We start from the raw sequence: 21,210 nt of genomic DNA, 5'->3' as shown, positions 1-21,210 counted from the left end.
CTATTTTGGGGAGTCTTGTGTCTTGCATCCTCAGAATGTGGCCGCTCCATCTGAGTCGGGCCCTCGTTACTTGAGTCTCAATTGTTGTACAACTCGCGCGCTGCAAGACTTCTGCATTCGAAACTTTGTGGAACCATCTGATGTGCATTATCTGTCTTAGATGACGTTGCTGCGTCTGTTCAAGCTGTTTAATATGTCGCCTGTAGGGAGTCCAGCTTTCGCTTCCGTAAAGAAGCGTTGGGAGGACCACTGCTCTGTAAACAGCTGTCTTGGTCTTCAGATTGAGGTCGTGATTTTGGAACACTCTGTCCTTCAGCTTCCAGAATGCCCGTGATGCCGAATTGATACGGTTGTGTATTTCCGTGTCAAGGTTAGCCCTAGTATTTATGAAGCTTCCCAAGTATTTGAACTGCTCGACCTGTTCTAGAGTTTCATTGTCCAGGCTGATATCTGTTTGAAGGCTTTCTGGCGGACTTACCAGGATTTTGGTCTTGTCAATATTGAGTCTAAGGCCTAAAGCTTCGTATATATGTTTATAGGTGTCCATTATTATCTGTAGATACTCTGAGCTGCTAGCGATGAGTGAACAGTCGTCTGCATATTGAAGTTCCGTGATAAACTTGGTACGGGTTTTTGCTCTGAGGCGCTTCAGGTTAAACAGGCCTCCATCAAATCTGAATCTTATCCCAACACCTCTTACGGGCATGCTCATGTCAGCAATTATCGATACAGCTATGGCGAAAATATTGAAAAGTAAAGGCGCTAATACGCAGCCTTGTTTTATTCCAGAGTTGGTTGAGAAATGGTCGGTTGTAGAGCCATTATGCTGTATTCTAGCGGTGTTGTTGGTATGAAGGCTTTTACACACTGCCAGGAATTTTTCGGGTACTCCTAGACGTGCCATGATTTTCCAGAGCGCTCTCCGATTCACCGAGTCGAATGCCTTGCTTAAATCGATGAAGGCTGTATAAATCCTCGATTGTTGTTCACGGGCCTTTTCTTGTAGCTGTCGCAGTGTAAAAATTAGGTCCACCGTACCTCGATTTGGTCGAAAGCCGCACTGGGATTCAGGTAAAAGCTTCTCTAAGAGTGGAACCAGACGATTAGCCATAATCTTCGAGAGAATTTTACTGGCCACATTAAGCAACGATATGCCCCTGTAATTGTTGCAATTCGACGTATCGCCTTTGTTCTTATAGAGGTTGATAACTAAAGCGTCTTTAAAGTCTTGTGGCACATCTCCCTGTTCCCAGATCTTGCGGAATAGTATTAGGAGACTATTGACAATGTCCTCATCCAAGGCTTTGAATATCTCCGCCGGAATGCCGTCTAGACCAGGTGACTTATCATTTTTCATATTTTTAATCGCGCTTATGATTTCCGACATTGAAATTTCGTCATCAAGCGATGTTATCGGACTATACGCGGGAAGCAGGTCTAAAATGGATAAATCCGAGTCGTTATTTTGATTCAAGACCTGTGAGTAATGCTCCTTCCATCTTTCGAGAATTTTTCTATCATCAGTTAGAATAGCTCCATGAGCATCTCTTATAGGAAAGCTAGCTTTTCTGCTTGGACCGTAAACAGTTTTAATAGCTTCGAAAAAACGCCTGTAGTCATGGTTATCGGCGTAAGCTTGTATTTCCCTAGCTTTTTCTTTCCACCAGCTGTCCTTGATTTTTCTTATTTTTTGACGGACCTCACGTTTTATGTTTATGAAACCTATTTGGGCTGCAACATCGCCAGGCTTGTTAATTGCGGTTTTCATCGCTTTGTGTTTTGCGTCCAAAAGGGGTGCGATATGAGTTTCGCTGTCGGCAAACCAGTCTGGGGATTTTCGGGAGCGTTCTGTGCCCAGTATTTCTTTCGCTGTATTTGTAAGGGATGACTTGAAACGGAGCCAATGAGTCTCAATGTCGTCGTTATAATCCGGTGGTGTTAGGCTATCTTTGACGGCAGCTGTGAATCTGTCCTTTGTAGAAGGGTTTTGTAGTTTGGATATTTGAAGGCGCTCTCTTAGATACTTCGGCTTGCGTTGGTATTTTGGGCGCATTGAGATTTTCATTCTCGAGATTACCAGCCTATGATCAGTCCAGCACTCCAGATCTGCTCTGGGTTTAGTGACCAACACCTCTTTCAGATCTTTCCTTCTCACGATCACATAGTCGAGGGTATGCCAATGCCCTGAGCGCGGGTGGCGCCAGGTCCCCCTTGAATTGGGTCTCGTAATAAAATAGGTGTTCGTTATACACAGATTGTGTTCTGCACAAAGAGCCAGCAGACGTTCTCCATTCGAATTGATGCTGTCTGTGCCGTGTTTCCCTATTATTCCCGGCCATAGTTCTGAGTCTTGACCTCTGCCCACTCTAGCGTTGAAGTCTCCAAGGAGAATAATTCGTTCCCGTTTTGGGATTTTACTTAATGTAGCAACGAGTGTTTCGTAAAAAGTGTCCTTTAAGTTGTCAGAGGAGTTCAAAGTGGGTGCGTATACTGCAATGATGTTCACAAACGTGTTATTCGCTGCAGGAAAACGTAGGGTCATTAAACGTTCTGAGATACCAACTGGATTTTCGGTAAGTTTGGCGGCCAGGTCGTTTCTAATGGCAAAGCCTACGCCATGTTGTCTGATTTCGCCTTCCGGCAAGCCTTTCCAGAAAAAAGTATACGCTTGTTCTACCAAGCTACCTTCATCCGAAAAGCGTGTTTCGCTTAAAGCAACTATTGCAATGGATGTTCGTTGCAGTTCCTTATCGATTAGGGCAGTACGCCTCTCTGGTCGGTCGGCCTTGGGGTTGTCTAGCAAGGTTCTGACGTTCCATGCTGCAAAAGCTATGTGCTTTTCATTGGTGTTTGTTCGATGATTCACTCGCTCAGGCACCCTCCCCCGGAGATCCGAATGGGAGGGTATTTTACCTCCGGATACGAATTTTGTCCTGTTCGACTGATCCATCTTTTTGTAGGAGCTGCGTTAGAAGGTGTTCAAAAGCTGCACTGGTAACGCTGTCAGTGCAACTTTGGTTGCGGCTACGACTAGATTATCTTGTGGCACAGGTATCCTGAGACGACAAGGTCTGAGACGTAACTTGAGCAACGCAGAGAGCCATTTCCTGCTCAAGCCAATGTTTAGGCTACGTAATTGTGGGAAACAGAGTTATACCGCTCATGTTCGGTCGCCAGAGCCTCGTTCGTAAGAACAGGGTGCACCGCGAGTAGGTGAGGTTGGCATTTGAGAGGAGAGGCTATAAAACGCATCCTTTCCCCTTACACCCCATGTGCATCTCAATCCGAAAACTATGTGCAGTTTCAAGATTTGTTTCGAATTGATCCAATAGTTCCTTAGGAATTGAAATGATATTTTGCCGAATCGACTACTGAAATCTTCATTCCTATCAGAACTATTGATCTGAAATTCAACATGTGCATCTCAATTCGAAAACTATGTGCAGTTTCAAGATTTGGGTCGAATTGGTTCAACAGTTTTTGAGGAATTTATATCACACTTTGCCGAATAGACCACTGAGATCTCAATTCCTATCTGCACTATCGAACTGAAATTCAACATGTGCATCTCAATTCGAAAACTATGTGCAGTTTCAACATTTGGTTCGAATTGATCCAACAGTTTTCGAGGAATTGATATCACACTTTGCCGAATTGACCACTGAAATCTCAATTCCTATCTGCACTATCGAACTGAAATTCAACATGTGCATCTCAATTCGAAAACTATGTGCAGTTTCAAGATTTGGTTGGTTGGTTGGAATTGATCCAAAAGTTTTCGAGGAATTGATATGACACTTTGCCGAATTGACCACTGAAATCACAATTCCTATCTGAACTATCGAACTAAAATTCAACATGTGCATCTCAAATCGAAAACTGTGTACAGTTTCGGGATTTGGGTCGAATTGATCCAATAGTTCCTCAGGAATTGAAATGATATTTTGTCGATTCGACCACTGAAATCTCAATCTTCATTCCTATCAGAACTATCGATCTTTAATTCAACATGTGCATCTCAATTCGAAAACTATGTGCAGTTTCAAGATTTGGGTCGAATTGTTTCAACAGTTTTTGAGGAATTGATATCACACTTTGCCGAATAGACCACTTAAATCTCAATTCCTATCTGCACTATAGAACTGAAATTCAACATGTGCATCTCAATTCGAAAACTGTGTGAAATTTCAAAATTTGGTTCGAATTGGTTCAACAGTTTTTGAGGAATTGATATCACACTTTGCCGAATAGACCACTAAAATCTCAATTCCTATCTGCACCATCGAACTGAAATTCAACATGTGCATCTCAATTCGAAAACTATGTGCAGTTTCAAGATTTGGTTCGAATTGATCCAACAGTTTTCGAGGAATTGATATCACACTTTGCCGAATTGACCACTGAAATCTCAATTCCTATCTGAACTATCGAACTGAAATTCAACATGTGCATCTCAATTCGAAAACTATGTGCAGTTTCAAGATTTGGTTCGAATCGATCCAATAGTTCCTTAGGAATTGAAATGATATTTTGCCGAATCGACTACTGAAATCTTCATTCCTATCAGAACTATCGATCTGAAATTCAACATGTGCATCTCAATTCGAAAACTATGTGAAGTTTCAAGATTTGGGTCGAATTGGTTCAACAGTTTTTGAGGAATTGATATCACACTTTGCCGAATAGACAACTAGAATCTCAATTCCTATCTGAACTATCGAACTGAAATTCAACATGTGCATCTCAATTCGAAAACTATGTGCAGTTTCAAGATTTGGTTCGAATCGATCCAATAGTTTTCGAAGAATTGATATCACACTTTGCCGAATTGACAACTGAAATCTCAATTCCTATCTGAACTATCAAACTGAAATTCAACATGTGCATCTCAATTCGAAAACTATGTGCAGTTTCAAGATTTGGTTCGAATTGGTTCAACAGTTTTTGAGGAATTGATATCACACTTTGCCGAATAGACCACTGAAATCTCAATTCCTATCAGCACTATCGAACTGAAATTCAACATGTGCATCTCAATTCGAAAACTATGTGCAGTTCCAACATTTGGTTCGAATTGATCCAACAGTTTTCGAGGAATTGATATCACACTTTGCCGAATTGACCACTGAAATCTCAATTCCTATCTGAACTATCAAACTGAAATTCAACATGTACATCTCAATCCGAAAACTATGTGCAGTTTCAAGATTTGGTTCGAATTGATCCAATAGTTTTCGAGGAATTGATATCACACTTTGCCGAATTGACCACTGAAATCTCAATTCTATCGAACTATCGAACTGAAATTCAACATGTGCATCTCAATTCGAAAACTGTGTGAAATTTCAAGATTTGGTTCGAATCGATCCAATAGTTCCTTAGGAATTGAAATGATATTTTGCCGAATCGACTACTGAAATCTTCATTCCTATCAGAACTATCGATCTGAAATTCAACATGTGCATCTCAATTCGAAAACTATGTGCAGTTTCAAGATTTGGGTCGAATTGGTTCAACAGTTTTTGAGGAATTGATATCACACTTTGCCGAATAGACAACTAGAATCTCAATTCCTATCTGAACTATCGAACTGAAATTCAACATGTGCATCTCAATTCGAAAACTATGTGCAGTTTCAAGATTTGGTTCGAATCGATCCAATAGTTCCTTAGGAATTTAAATGATATTTTGCCGAATCGACTACTGAAATCTTCATTCCTATCAGAACTATCGATCTGAAATTCAACATGTGCATCTCAATTCGTAAACTATGTGCAGTTTCAAGATTTGGGTCGAATTGGTTCAACAGTTTTTGAGGAATTGATATCACACTTTGCCGAATAGACCACTGAAATATCAATTCCTATCTGAACTATCGAACTGAAATTCAACATGTGCATCTCAATCCGAAAACTATGTGCAGTTTCAAGATTTGGTTCGAATTGATCCAACAGTTTTCAAGGAATTGATATCATACTTTGCCGAATTGACCACTGAAATCTCAATTCCTATCTGAACTATCGAACTGAAATTCAACATGTGCATCTCAATTCGAAAGCTATGTGCGTTTTCAAGATTTGGGTCGAATTGGTTCAACAGTTTTTGAGGAATTGATATCACACTTTGCCGAATAGACCACTGAAATCTCAATTCCTATCAGAAATATCGAACTGAAATTCAATATATGCATCTCATTTCGAAAACTATGTGCAGTTTCAAGATTCGGTTCGAATTGATCCAACAGTTTTCAAGGAATTGATATCACACTCTGCCGAATTGACCACTGAAATCTCAATTCCTATCTGAACTATCGAACTGAAATTCAACATGTGCATCTCAATCATAAAACTATGTGCAGTTTCGAGATTTGGTTCGAATTAATCCAATAGTTCCTTAGGAATTGAAATGATATTTTGTCGAATCGACTTCGGAAATCTCCATTCCTATTAGAACTATCGATCTGAAATTCAACATGTGCATCTCATTTCGAAAACTATGTGCAGTTTCAAGATTTGGTTCGAATTGATCCAACAGTTTTCGAGGAATTGATATCACACTTTGCCGAATAGACCACTGAAATCTCAATTCCTATCTGCACTATCGAACTGAAATTCAACATGTGCATCTCAATTCGAAAACTGTTGGATCAATTCGAACCAAATCTTGAAACTGCACATAGTTTTCGAAATGAGATGCACATGTTGAATTTCAGATCGATAGTTCTAATAGGAATGGAGATTTCAGAAGTCGATTCGACAAAATATCATTTCAATTCCTAAGGAACTATTGGATTAATTCGAACCAAATCTTGAAACTGCACATAGTTTTCGGATTGAGATGCACATGTTGAATTTCAGTTCGATAGTTCAGATAGGAATTGAGATTTCAGTGGTCAATTCGGCAAAGTGTGATATCAATTCCTTGAAAACTGTTGGATCAATTCGAACCAAATCTTGAAACTGCACATAGTTTTCGAATTGAGATGCACATGTTGAATTTCAGTTCGATAGTGCAGATAGGAATTGAGATTTCAGTGGTCAATTCGGCAAAGTGTGATATCAATTCCTTGAAAACTGTTAGATCAATTCGAACCGAATCTTGAAACTGCACATAGTTTTCGAATTGAGATGCACATGTTGAATTTCAGATCGATAGTTCTGATAGGAATGAAGATTTCAGTAGTCGATTCGGCAAAATATCATTTCAATTCCTAAGGTACTATTGGATCGATTCGAACCAAATCTTGAAACTGCACATAGTTTTCGAATTGAGATGCACATGTTGAATTTCAGTTCGATAGTGCAGATAGGAATTGAGATTTCAGTGGTCTATTCGGCAAAGTGTGATATCAATTCCTCAAAAACTGTTGAACTAATTCGACCCAAATCTTGAAACTGCACATAGTTTTCGAATTGAGATGCACATGTTGAATTTCAGATCGATAGTTCTGATAGGAATGAAGATTTCAGTAGTCGATTCGGCAAAATATCATTTCAATTCCTATTGAACTATTGGATCGATTCGAACCAAATTTTGAAACTGCACATAGTTTTCGAATTGAGATGCACATGTTGAATTTCAGTTCGATAGTTCAGATAGGAATTGAGATTTCAGTGGTCAATTCGGCAAAGTGTGATATCAATTCCTCGAAAACTGTTGGATCGATTCCAACCAAATATTGAAATTTTACACAGTTTTCGAATTGAGATGCACATGTTGAATTTCAGTTCGATAGTTCAGATAGGAATTGAGATTTCAGTGGTCGAATCGACAAAATATCATTTCAATTCCTAAGGAACTATTGGATCAATTCGACCCAAATCCCGAAACTGTACACAGTTTTTGATTTGAGATGCACATGTTGAATTTTAGTTCGATAGTTCAGATAGGAATTGTGATTTCAGTGTTCTATTCGGCAAAGTGTGATATCAATTCCTCAAAAACTGTTAAACCAATTCGACCCAAATCTTGAAACTGCACATAGTTTTCGAATTGAGATGCACATGTTGAATTTCAGTTTGATAGTTCAGATAGGAATTGAGATTTCAGTTGTCAATTCGGCAAAGTGTGATATCAATTCCTCGAAAACTGTTGGATCAATTCGAACCAAATCTCGAAACTGCACGTAGTTTTCGAATTGAAATGCACATGTTGAATTTCAGTTCGATAGTGCAGATAGGAATTGAGATTTCAGTGGTCTATTCGGCAAAGTGTGATATCAATTCCTCGAAAACTGTTGGATCAATTCGAACCAAATCTTGAAACTGCACATAGTTTTCGAAATGAAATGCACATGTTGAATTTCAGATCGATAGTTCTAATAGGAATTAAGATTTCAGAAGTCGATTCGACAAAATATCATTTCAATTCCTAAGGAACTATTGGATCAATTCGAACCAAATCTTGAAACTGCACATAGTTTTCGGATTGAGATGCCCATGTTGAATTTCAGTTCGATAATGCAGATATGAATTGAGATTTCAGTGGTCTATTCGGCAAAGTGTGATATCAATTCCTCAAAAACTGTTAAACCAATTCGACCCAAATCTTGAAACTGCACATAGTTTTCGAATTGAGATGCACATGTTGAATTTCAGTTCGATAGTGCAGATAGGAATTGAGATTTCAGTGGTCAATTCGGCAAAGTGTGATATCAATTCCTTGAAAACTGTTAGATCAATTCGAACCGAATCTTGAAACTGCACATAGTTTTCGAATTGAGATGCACATGTTGAATTTCAGATCGATAGTTCTGATAGGAATGAAGATTTCAGTAGTCGATTCGGCAAAATATCATTTCAATTCCTAAGGTACTATTGGATCGATTCGAACCAAATATTGAAACTGCACATAGTTTTCGAATTGAGATGCACATGTTGAATTTCAGTTCGATAGTTCAGATAGGAATTGAGATTTCAGTGGTCAATTCGGCAAAGTGTGATATCAATTCCTCGAAAACTGTTGGATCAATTCGAACCAAATCTTGAAACTGCACGTAGTTTTCGAATTGAAATGCACATGTTGAAATTCAGTTCGATGGTGCAGATAGGAATTGACATTTCAGTGGTGTGTTCGGCAAAGTGTGATATCAATTCCTCGAAAACTGTTGGAACAATTCGAACCAAATCTTGAAACTGCACATAGTTTTCGAAATGAGATGCACATGTTGAATTTCAGATCGATAGTTCTAATAGGAATGGAGATTTCAGAAGTCGATTCGACAAAATATCATTTCAATTCCTAAGGAACTATTGGATCAATTCGAACCAAATCTCGAAACTGCACATAGTTTTATGATTGAGATGCACATGTTGAATTTCAGTTCGATAGTTCAGATAGGAATTGAGATTTCAGTGGTCAATTCGGCAAAGTGTGATATCGGCATACTTTGCCGAATTGACCACTGAAATCTCAATTCCTATCTGAACTATCGAACTGAAATTCAACATGTGCATCTCAATTCGAAAGCTATGTGCAGTTTCAAGATTTGGGTCGAATTGGTTCAACAGTTTTTGGGGAATTGATATCACAATTTGCCGAATAGACCACTGAAATCTCAATTCCTATCTGCACTATCCGAACTGAAATTCAACATGTGCATCTCAATTCGAAAACTATGTGCAGTTTCAAGATTCGGTTCGAATTGATCCAACAGTTTTCGAGGAATTGATATCACACTTTGCCGAATTGACCACTGAAATCTCAATTCCTATCTGAACTTTCGAACTGAAATTCAACATGTGCATCTCAATTCGAAAACTATGTGCAGTTTCAAGATTTGGTTCGAATCGATCCAATAGTACCTTAGGAATTGAAATGATATTTTGCCGAATCGACTACTGAAATCTTCATTCCTATCAGAACTATCGATCTGAAATTCAACATGTGCATCTCAATTCGAAAACTATGTGCGTTTTCAAGATTTGGGTCGAATTGGTTCAACAGTTTTTGAGGAATTGATATCACACTTTGCCGAATAGACCACTGAAATATCAATTCCTATCTGAACTATCGAACTGAAATTCAACATGTGCATCTCAATCCGAAAACTATGTGCAGTTTCAAGATTTGGTTCGAATTGATCCAACAGTTTTCAAGGAATTGATATCATACTTTGCCGAATTGACCACTGAAATCTCAATTCCTATCTGAACTATCGAACTGAAATTCAACATGTGCATCTCAATTCGAAAGCTATGTGCGTTTTCAAGATTTGGGTCGAATTGGTTCAACAGTTTTTGAGGAATTGATATCACACTTTGCCGAATAGACCACTGAAATCTCAATTCCTATCAGAAATATCGAACTGAAATTCAATATATGCATCTCATTTCGAAAACTATGTGCAGTTTCAAGATTCGGTTCGAATTGATCCAACAGTTTTCAAGGAATTGATATCACACTCTGCCGAATTGACCACTGAAATCTCAATTCCTATCTGAACTATCGAACTGAAATTCAACATGTGCATCTCAATCATAAAACTATGTGCAGTTTCGAGATTTGGTTCGAATTGATCCAATAGTTCCTTAGGAATTGAAATGATATTTTGTCGAATCGACTTCGGAAATCTCCATTCCTATTAGAACTATCGATCTGAAATTCAACATGTGCATCTCATTTCGAAAACTATGTGCAGTTTCAAGATTTGGTTCGAATTGATCCAACAGTTTTCGAGGAATTGATATCACACTTTGCCGAATTGACCACTGAAATCTCAATTCCTATCTGCACTATCGAACTGAAATTCAACATGTGCATCTCAATTCGAAAACTGTTGGATCAATTCGAACCAAATCTTGAAACTGCACATAGTTTTCGAAATGAGATGCACATGTTGAATTTCAGATCGATAGTTCTAATAGAAATTAAGATTTCAGAAGTCGATTCGACAAAATATCATTTCAATTCCTAAGGAACTATTGGATTAATTCGAACCAAATCTTGAAACTGCACATAGTTTTCGGATTGAGATGCACATGTTGAATTTCAGTTCGATAGTTCAGATAGGAATTGAGATTTCAGTGGTCAATTCGGCAAAGTGTGATATCAATTCCTTGAAAACTGTTGGATCAATTCGAACCAAATCTTGAAACTGCACATAGTTTTCGAATTGAGATGCACATGTTGAATTTCAGTTCGATAATGCAGATATGAATTGAGATTTCAGTGGTCTATTCGGCAAAGTGTGATATCAATTCCTCAAAAACTGTTAAACCAATTCGACCCAAATCTTGAAACTGCACATAGTTTTCGAATTGAGATGCACATGTTGAATTTCAGATCGATAGTTCTGATAGGAATGAAGATTTCAGTAGTCGATTCGGCAAAATATCATTTCAATTCCTAAGGTACTATTGGATCGATTCGAACCAAATCTTGAAACTGCACATAGTTTTCGAATTGAGATGCACATGTTGAATTTCAGTTCGATAGTGCAGATAGGAATTGAGATTTCAGTGGTCTATTCGGCAAAGTGTGATATCAATTCCTCAAAAACTGTTGAACTAATTCGACCCAAATCTTGAAACTGCACATAGTTTTCGAATTGAGATGCACATGTTGAATTTCAGATCGATAGTTCTGATAGGAATGAAGATTTCAGTAGTCGATTCGGCAAAATATCATTTCAATTCCTAAGGAACTATTGGATCGATTCGAACCAAATTTTGAAACTGCACATAGTTTTCGAATTGAGATGCACATGTTGAATTTCAGTTCGATAGTTCAGATAGGAATTGAGATTTCAGTGGTCAATTCGGCAAAGTGTGATATCAATTCCTCGAAAACTGTTGGATCGATTCCAACCAAATATTGAAATTTTACACAGTTTTCGAATTGAGATGCACATGTTGAATTTCAGTTCGATAGTTCAGATAGGAATTGAGATTTCAGTGGTCGAATCGACAAAATATCATTTCAATTCCTAAGGAACTATTGGATCAATTCGACCCAAATCCCGAAACTGTACACAGTTTTTGATTTGAGATGCACATGTTGAATTTTAGTTCGATAGTTCAGATAGGAATTGTGATTTCAGTGTTCTATTCGGCAAAGTGTGATATCAATTCCTCAAAAACTGTTAAACCAATTCGACCCAAATCTTGAAACTGCACATAGTTTTCGAATTGAGATGCACATGTTGAATTTCAGTTTGATAGTTCAGATAGGAATTGAGATTTCAGTTGTCAATTCGGCAAAGTGTGATATCAATTCCTCGAAAACTGTTGGATCAATTCGAACCAAATCTTGAAACTGCACATAGTTTTCGAACTGAAATTCAACATGTGCATCTCAATTCGAAAACTATGTGCAGTTTCAAGATTTGGGTCGAATTGGTTCAACAGTTTTTGGGGAATTGATATCACAATTTGCCGAATAGACCACTGAAATCTCAATTCCTATCTGCACTATCCGAACTGAAATTCAACATGTGCATCTCAATTCGAAAACTATGTGCAGTTTCAAGATTCGGTTCGAATTGATCCAACAGTTTTCGAGGAATTGATATCACACTTTGCCGAATTGACCACTGAAATCTCAATTCCTATCTGAACTTTCGAACTGAAATTCAACATGTGCATCTCAATTCGAAAACTATGTGCAGTTTCAAGATTTGGTTCGAATCGATCCAATAGTACCTTAGGAATTGAAATGATATTTTGCCGAATCGACTACTGAAATCTTCATTCCTATCAGAACTATCGATCTGAAATTCAACATGTGCATCTCAATTCGAAAACTATGTGCGTTTTCAAGATTTGGGTCGAATTGGTTCAACAGTTTTTGAGGAATTGATATCACACTTTGCCGAATAGACCACTGAAATATCAATTCCTATCTGAACTATCGAACTGAAATTCAACATGTGCATCTCAATCCGAAAACTATGTGCAGTTTCAAGATTTGGTTCGAATTGATCCAACAGTTTTCAAGGAATTGATATCATACTTTGCCGAATTGACCACTGAAATCTCAATTCCTATCTGAACTATCGAACTGAAATTCAACATGTGCATCTCAATTCGAAAGCTATGTGCGTTTTCAAGATTTGGGTCGAATTGGTTCAACAGTTTTTGAGGAATTGATATCACACTTTGCCGAATAGACCACTGAAATCTCAATTCCTATCAGAAATATCGAACTGAAATTCAATATATGCATCTCATTTCGAAAACTATGTGCAGTTTCAAGATTCGGTTCGAATTGATCCAACAGTTTTCAAGGAATTGATATCACACTTTGCCGAATTGACCACTGAAATCTCAATTCCTATCTGAACTATCGAACTGAAATTCAACATGTGCATCTCAATCATAAAACTATGTGCAGTTTCGAGATTTGGTTCGAATTGATCCAATAGTTCCTTAGGAATTGAAATGATATTTTGTCGAATCGACTTCGGAAATCTCCATTCCTATTAGAACTATCGATCTGAAATTCAACATGTGCATCTCATTTCGAAAACTATGTGCAGTTTCAAGATTTGGTTCGAATTGATCCAACAGTTTTCGAGGAATTGATATCACACTTTGCCGAATAGACCACTGAAATCTCAATTCCTATCTGCACTATCGAACTGAAATTCAACATGTGCATCTCAATTCGAAAACTGTTGGATCAATTCGAACCAAATCTTGAAACTGCACATAGTTTTCGAAATGAGATGCACATGTTGAATTTCAGATCGATAGTTCTAATAGGAATGGAGATTTCAGAAGTCGATTCGACAAAATATCATTTCAATTCCTAAGGAACTATTGGATTAATTCGAACCAAATCTTGAAACTGCACATAGTTTTCGGATTGAGATGCACATGTTGAATTTCAGTTCGATAGTTCAGATAGGAATTGAGATTTCAGTGGTCAATTCGGCAAAGTGTGATATCAATTCCTTGAAAACTGTTGGATCAATTCGAACCAAATCTTGAAACTGCACATAGTTTTCGAATTGAGATGCACATGTTGAATTTCAGTTCGATAGTGCAGATAGGAATTGAGATTTCAGTGGTCAATTCGGCAAAGTGTGATATCAATTCCTTGAAAACTGTTAGATCAATTCGAACCGAATCTTGAAACTGCACATAGTTTTCGAATTGAGATGCACATGTTGAATTTCAGATCGATAGTTCTGATAGGAATGAAGATTTCAGTAGTCGATTCGGCAAAATATCATTTCAATTCCTAAGGTACTATTGGATCGATTCGAACCAAATCTTGAAACTGCACATAGTTTTCGAATTGAGATGCACATGTTGAATTTCAGTTCGATAGTGCAGATAGGAATTGAGATTTCAGTGGTCTATTCGGCAAAGTGTGATATCAATTCCTCAAAAACTGTTGAACTAATTCGACCCAAATCTTGAAACTGCACATAGTTTTCGAATTGAGATGCACATGTTGAATTTCAGATCGATAGTTCTGATAGGAATGAAGATTTCAGTAGTCGATTCGGCAAAATATCATTTCAATTCCTAAGGAACTATTGGATCGATTCGAACCAAATTTTGAAACTGCACATAGTTTTCGAATTGAGATGCACATGTTGAATTTCAGTTCGATAGTTCAGATAGGAATTGAGATTTCAGTGGTCAATTCGGCAAAGTGTGATATCAATTCCTCGAAAACTGTTGGATCGATTCCAACCAAATATTGAAATTTTACACAGTTTTCGAATTGAGATGCACATGTTGAATTTCAGTTCGATAGTTCAGATAGGAATTGAGATTTCAGTGGTCGAATCGACAAAATATCATTTCAATTCCTAAGGAACTATTGAATCAATTCGACCCAAATCCCGAAACTGTACACAGTTTTTGATTTGAGATGCACATGTTGAATTTTAGTTCGATAGTTCAGATAGGAATTGTGATTTCAGTGTTCTATTCGGCAAAGTGTGATATCAATTCCTCAAAAACTGTTAAACCAATTCGACCCAAATCTTGAAACTGCACATAGTTTTCGAATTGAGATGCACATGTTGAATTTCAGTTTGATAGTTCAGATAGGAATTGAGATTTCAGTTGTCAATTCGGCAAAGTGTGATATCAATTCCTCGAAAACTGTTGGATCAATTCGAACCAAATCTCGAAACTGCACGTAGTTTTCGAATTGAAATGCACATGTTGAATTTCAGTTCGATAGTGCAGATAGGAATTGAGATTTCAGTGGTCTATTCGGCAAAGTGTGATATCAATTCCTCGAAAACTGTTGGATCAATTCGAACCAAATCTTGAAACTGCACATAGTTTTCGAAATGAAATGCACATGTTGAATTTCAGATCGATAGTTCTAATAGGAATTAAGATTTCAGAAGTCGATTCGACAAAATATCATTTCAATTCCTAAGGAACTATTGGATCAATTCGAACCAAATCTTGAAACTGCACATAGTTTTCGGATTGAGATGCCCATGTTGAATTTCAGTTCGATAGTGCAGATATGAATTGAGATTTCAGTGGTCTATTCGGCAAAGTGTGATATCAATTCCTCAAAAACTGTTAAACCAATTCGACCCAAATCTTGAAACTGCACATAGTTTTCGAATTGAGATGCACATGTTGAATTTCAGTTCGATAGTGCAGATAGGAATTGAGATTTCAGTGGTCAATTCGGCAAAGTGTGATATCAATTCCTTGAAAACTGTTAGATCAATTCGAACCGAATCTTGAAACTGCACATAGTTTTCGAATTGAGATGCACATGTTGAATTTCAGATCGATAGTTCTGATAGGAATGAAGATTTCAGTAGTCGATTCGGCAAAATATCATTTCAATTCCTAAGGTACTATTGGATCGATTCGAACCAAATATTGAAACTGCACATAGTTTTCGAATTGAGATGCACATGTTGAATTTCAGTTCGATAGTTCAGATAGGAATTGAGATTTCAGTGGTCAATTCGGCAAAGTGTGATATCAATTCCTCGAAAACTGTTGGATCAATTCGAACCAAATCTTGAAACTGCACGTAGTTTTCGAATTGAAATGCACATGTTGAAATTCAGTTCGATAGTGCAGATAGGAATTGACATTTCAGTGGTGTGTTCGGCAAAGTGTGATATCAATTCCTCGAAAACTGTTGGAACAATTCGAACCAAATCTTGAAACTGCACATAGTTTTCGAAATGAGATGCACATGTTGAATTTCAGTTCGATAGCTCAGATAGGAATTGAGATTTCAGTTGTCTATTCGGCAAAGTGTGATATCAATTCCTCAAAACTGTTAGATCAATTCGAACCAAATCTTGAAACTGCACATAGTTTTCGAATTGAGATGCACATGTTGAATTTCAGTTCGATAGTGCAGATAGGAATTGAGATTCTAGTGGTCTATTCGGCAAATTGTGTTATCAATTCCTCGAAAACTGTTGGATCAATTCGAACCAAATCTTGAAACTGAACATAGTTTTCGAAATGAGATGCATATGTTGAATTTCAGATCGATATTTCTGATAGGAATTGAGATTTCAGTGGTCTATTCGGCAAAGTGTGATATCAATTCCTCAAAAACTGTTGAACCAATTCGACCCAAATCTTGAAACTGCACATAGTTTTCGAATTGAGATGCACATGTTGAATTTCAGATCGTTAGTTCTGATAGGAATGAAGATTTCAGTAGTCGATTCGGCAAAATATCATTTCAATTCCTAAGGAACTATTGGATCGATTCGAACCAAATCTTGAAACTGCACATAGTTTTCGAATTGAGATGCACATGTTGAATTTCAGTTCGATAGTTCAGATAGGAATTGAGATTTCAGTGGTCTATTCGGCAAAGTGTGATATCAATTCCTCAAAAACTGTTGAACCAATTCGAACCAAATTTTGAAATTTCACACAGTTTTCGAATTGAGATGCACATGTTGAATTTCAGTTCTATAGTGCAGATAGTGGATTGTGCAACAGCGGGTGTATATTTGTTAATACGTTTTCATTTTTTAATTATAAATTATGATTTTTTTTATTATTTATTGGACTATTAACTATGTTTATATCAGGATTAGGGGCTAATTTTGAGTATGATTTAAAGAAAATTATTGCTTTGTCAACCCTTAGACAATTAGGATTAATATTTACTATTTTAAGTTTAGGAAGAGTAAAATTAGCTTTTTTTCATTTATTAATTCATGCATTGTTTAAGGCTTTACTTTTTATATGTGCTGGGAACTTTATTCATTTGATACTAAATTGTCAAGATATTCGTTATATAGGAAGTTTAATTTTTAAATCTCCTTTAACTGTAGTGTATTTTAATATTAGAAATTTATCATTATGTGGTTTGCCATATTTTTCAGGTTTTTATTCAAAAGATTTAATTATAGAATTTTATTCTATAATAAATTTGAATTTATTTGTTTATATTATAATATTTATTTCATTGGGTATAACTGTTTCTTATAGAATTCGCTTGTTATATTATTTAATATATTCAACACTTAATTTTTTTAGATTAAATTGTATTAGCGAAGCTAAAAATAGAATAGTTTATAGAATAGGTTTTATATTTTTAGTTGTTTTATTTTCTGGAAGAAGGTTAATATGAGTCATTTTTGATAATCCTTATTTGATTATTTTACCATTATTTATAAAAATGTTTACTTTAATAATAGTAATTTTAGGTATTTATATTGGAATGGAGATTTCTAAGTTAAATTTAACTTATAAATTAATTATAATGAGTAATATAAAAATATTTGTTTTTTTTTCTACAATATGAAATTTATCTTTTATTTCTACTAATGGGTTAAATTTTATTTTTATTAAGATAGGGTTTTTAAATTATAAATTTATAGACCAAGGATGGTCTGAATTCTTGGGAAGTCAGGGTTTATTTGATTTTATTAAAAATTCTTCTGTATTAATACAATATTTATTTAAAAATAATTTAAAGATTTTTTTGATTATATTTGTAGGTTGAATATTTTTAATAGTACTTTATAATTTTTACTCAAATAGCTTATATAGAGCATAATATTGAAGATATTAAGGAGATAAATTATCTTTGAGTATTTATAAGATATAAATCTTTTTTTATAATGAAAATATAAGGTTTTAAATAAACTATATAAATAGAAATATTAACAAAATGCTAGATTTTAAGTTAGAAGCTTAAATAAATATATTTCTTTAATTGGAGTAAACTCATTAAAATCATTAACAGTGATTTACCTCTAATTTGGTTTCAATTAAATAAGGATTAAAAATCAAATTTTTAGGTCGAAACTAAACGCAAATATTGCTTCTTATTTAAGATAAACTGAACTTCAGTATTTTTTAAATGCAAATTAAATGTTAATTTAACTATTATCCTAAAGATTTCAATTAAGAGCTCCTTGGTTTCATTCATGGTATAACCCAATTAGTAAAATTAAAATAAATAAGGTAATTGTGAATGATAATATTGAAATTCTTGAAATTTTTATAGAATAAATAAAAGGTAAAATTAATGTAATTTCTACATCGAAAATTAAAAAAATTAGAGCGATAAGGAAGAAGTGAATAGAAAAAGGTAATCGAGCAGAATTTTTAGGATCAAATCCACATTCAAAGGGAGAGCTTTTTTCTCGATCTTTAAATGTTTTTTTATTAATTAAAGTAGCAATAGAAATTAGAATAATTAAAATGATTGTAATAAAGAAAAAATAGATTATTAGTATTAATATTATTTATACTATTTAATAGATTTTTTGATTGGAAATCAATTGTAATTTTTATACTATATAAATACCTACCTCATCAATAAATAGAAAGATACAGGAATAATCATACTACATCAACAAAATGTCAGTATCATGCTGCTGCTTCAAAACCAAAATGGTGAGTATTTCTGAAATGGCCATAAAATAATCGGATTAAACAAACAAGTAAAAATGTAGTCCCAATGATAACATGTAATCCGTGGAATCCTGTAGATATAAAAAATGTTCTTCCATAAGTAGAATCAGCGATGGAGAATGGAGCTTCAATATATTCAATGGCTTGAAGCAAAGTAAAATATAATCCTAATAAGATAGTAATTGATAATCTTTGAATAGCTTGATTAAAGTTATTTTCTATAATTCTATGGTGAGTTCAAGTGATTCTTAAACCTGATCTTAAAAGAATTAAAGTGTTTAATAAAGGAATTTCATTAGGATTAAAAGAATTAATACCTTTAGGTGGTCAGTTTATTCCAATTTCAATTGAAGGAGATAATCTTCTGTGATAGAATCTTCAAAAAAATCTAATAAAAAAGAATACTTCAGAAGTAATAAATAAAATTATTCCTCATCGTAATCCTATAGAAACTATAAAGGTGTGATTACCTTGGAATGTTCTTTCACGAATAACATCTCGTCATCATTGTACTATAATTATCAAAAGAATGATATTTCTAATTAAAAATAAGTTTGTATTAAAAAAATTAAATCATTTAATAATTCCAATTATAGTTGTTATAGCACTAAAAGCTCCTAAGATAGGTCAAGGGCTATAATCTACTAAATGAAAGGGATGATTTTTTATCATTTTAAACTTCTCTAGAATAAAGAGTTCTTAGGATAGCAAATACATATGATTGAATTATTGCTACTGCTGATTCTAAAATAATTAATAAACATTGAATTATAATTACAATAAAAATTAAAAAATTTACTAAAGATCCTGTGTTTCCTAGTAAAGTTATTAATAGATGCCCAGCAATTATATTTGCTGATAATCGAATAGCTAATGTTCCAGGACGAATGATATTTCTAATAGTTTCAATACACACTATAAATGGTATTAGAATTGGAGGGGTACCTTGGGGTATTAAGTGAGCAAATATATGATATGTATTATTTAGCCAACCAAAAATTATAAATGTTAATCATAAAGGTAAAGCGAAGGTTAAGGTAAAAATTAAATGACTAGAACTTGTAAAAATATAAGGAAATAGACCTATAAAATTATTAATTAAAATAAAAAAAAATAAAGAGATAAATATTAAAGTATTATTTTTTTTTGTTAAAATTTTAAATTCTATATGTAATAAGATTAATGATTTTTGAATAATAAAATTTATTCGGTTAGGTATTATTCAGAATAATGAGGGGATAAAGAAAAATCTAATTATTGATCTTATTCAATTTAAAGGAATATTAAAATTTGCGCAAGGGTCAAAAGAAGAAAATAGGTTAGCTATCATTTTCAATTGTTTAATTTTTTAAAACTAATTATTTTTATTTGTGGGGTTATTTTATTATTAAAATATAATTTTATATTAATTAGTATAAAAATAAAAGTAAGTTTGCAAGCCTCTAACCGAGTCTTCCTGCTCTAAACGAATTATGCTCTCTCAATTGGCCAGGGTGTATGATCCTCTTGGATTTGTTGCCCCTACTATTTTCTTATTCAAGCATTTGATACAGAAATTGTGGATTTCTATGCTTGGTTGGGATGAGACTCCAACTGATGATATCGTTCGCACGTGGCAACAGTACAAATTAGAATTACCATTGTTGTCTGAACTAAGAATTGAACGTCGAATCGTTCCCCCTAACGCTTTCTATGAAATTCACGGTTTCTGTGATGCAAGTGAAAAAGGATACGCGTGTGTAGTCTATTTGCGAGCGTTAGGCGCTGACAGAATTACTACGCATTTTGTGTGCGCAAAGTCTAAGATTGCTCCCTTGAAGAAAATCAATATACCTCGCCTCGAATTATGTGCTGCTGTCCTTTTAACTAAACTTATGCGCTTTGTTGTTGACGTTTTTAGTGATGTCATATCGATAAAGAAGGTAGTTTCTTGGTCTGATTCACAAATTGTTCTCCATTGGCTCAAAGGCACGCCCAATCGTTGGAAGACATTCGTTGCAAACCGCGTTTCATACATTCAATCTCATATACCGCAAAATATTTTCATGATGAACTTTCAAATATCCGACGTTTTTCAAAGAAAAATCGAATTTATTGTTTTTCCATTTTTCATTTTCCAGTTCAATTTGAACTGCTCTCTGGAGTGCAATTCTCTATTGAATCATCAACTGTTTAGTTTGGTGGAATCAACAAAGTAAGTATTATACACTCCATATCCTAAGACAGTAGTTGAACTCCCTGATTTTCAGGCAGAAAAGCAAATAGGTCATTTTAGGGGGGTCTAACCCCTTGCTCATTTTTGACCCAAAAAATCGAGATTTTCGATTTTTAGTTTTTGCGCTGGAACGGAAGCCTCATCAACGCTGATTACGAA

At 35.1% G+C, this 21,210-nt stretch overlaps 1 protein-coding gene across 1 annotated transcript; it reads left to right on the top strand.

Moving 5' to 3' along the window:
- Positions 1-16,901: 16,901 nt before the first annotated feature.
- LOC123308739 (NADH-ubiquinone oxidoreductase chain 5-like) lies at positions 16,902-17,948 on the top strand. The gene is given in 1 exon segment (XM_044891533.1): positions 16,902-17,948. A coding segment is annotated over 1 exon segment (732 nt). The 5' UTR covers positions 16,902-16,986; the 3' UTR covers positions 17,719-17,948.
- The last annotated feature ends 3,262 nt before the right edge of the window (positions 17,949-21,210 follow it).

The sequence above is a fragment of the Coccinella septempunctata genome, chromosome 2 (assembly GCF_907165205.1).
Source record: "Coccinella septempunctata chromosome 2, icCocSept1.1, whole genome shotgun sequence".
NCBI classification, from domain to species: Eukaryota; Metazoa; Arthropoda; class Insecta; order Coleoptera; family Coccinellidae; genus Coccinella; species Coccinella septempunctata.
The sequence above is the reverse complement of the archived record's forward strand: the minus strand, read 5'-3'. Positions and strand labels throughout refer to the sequence as shown.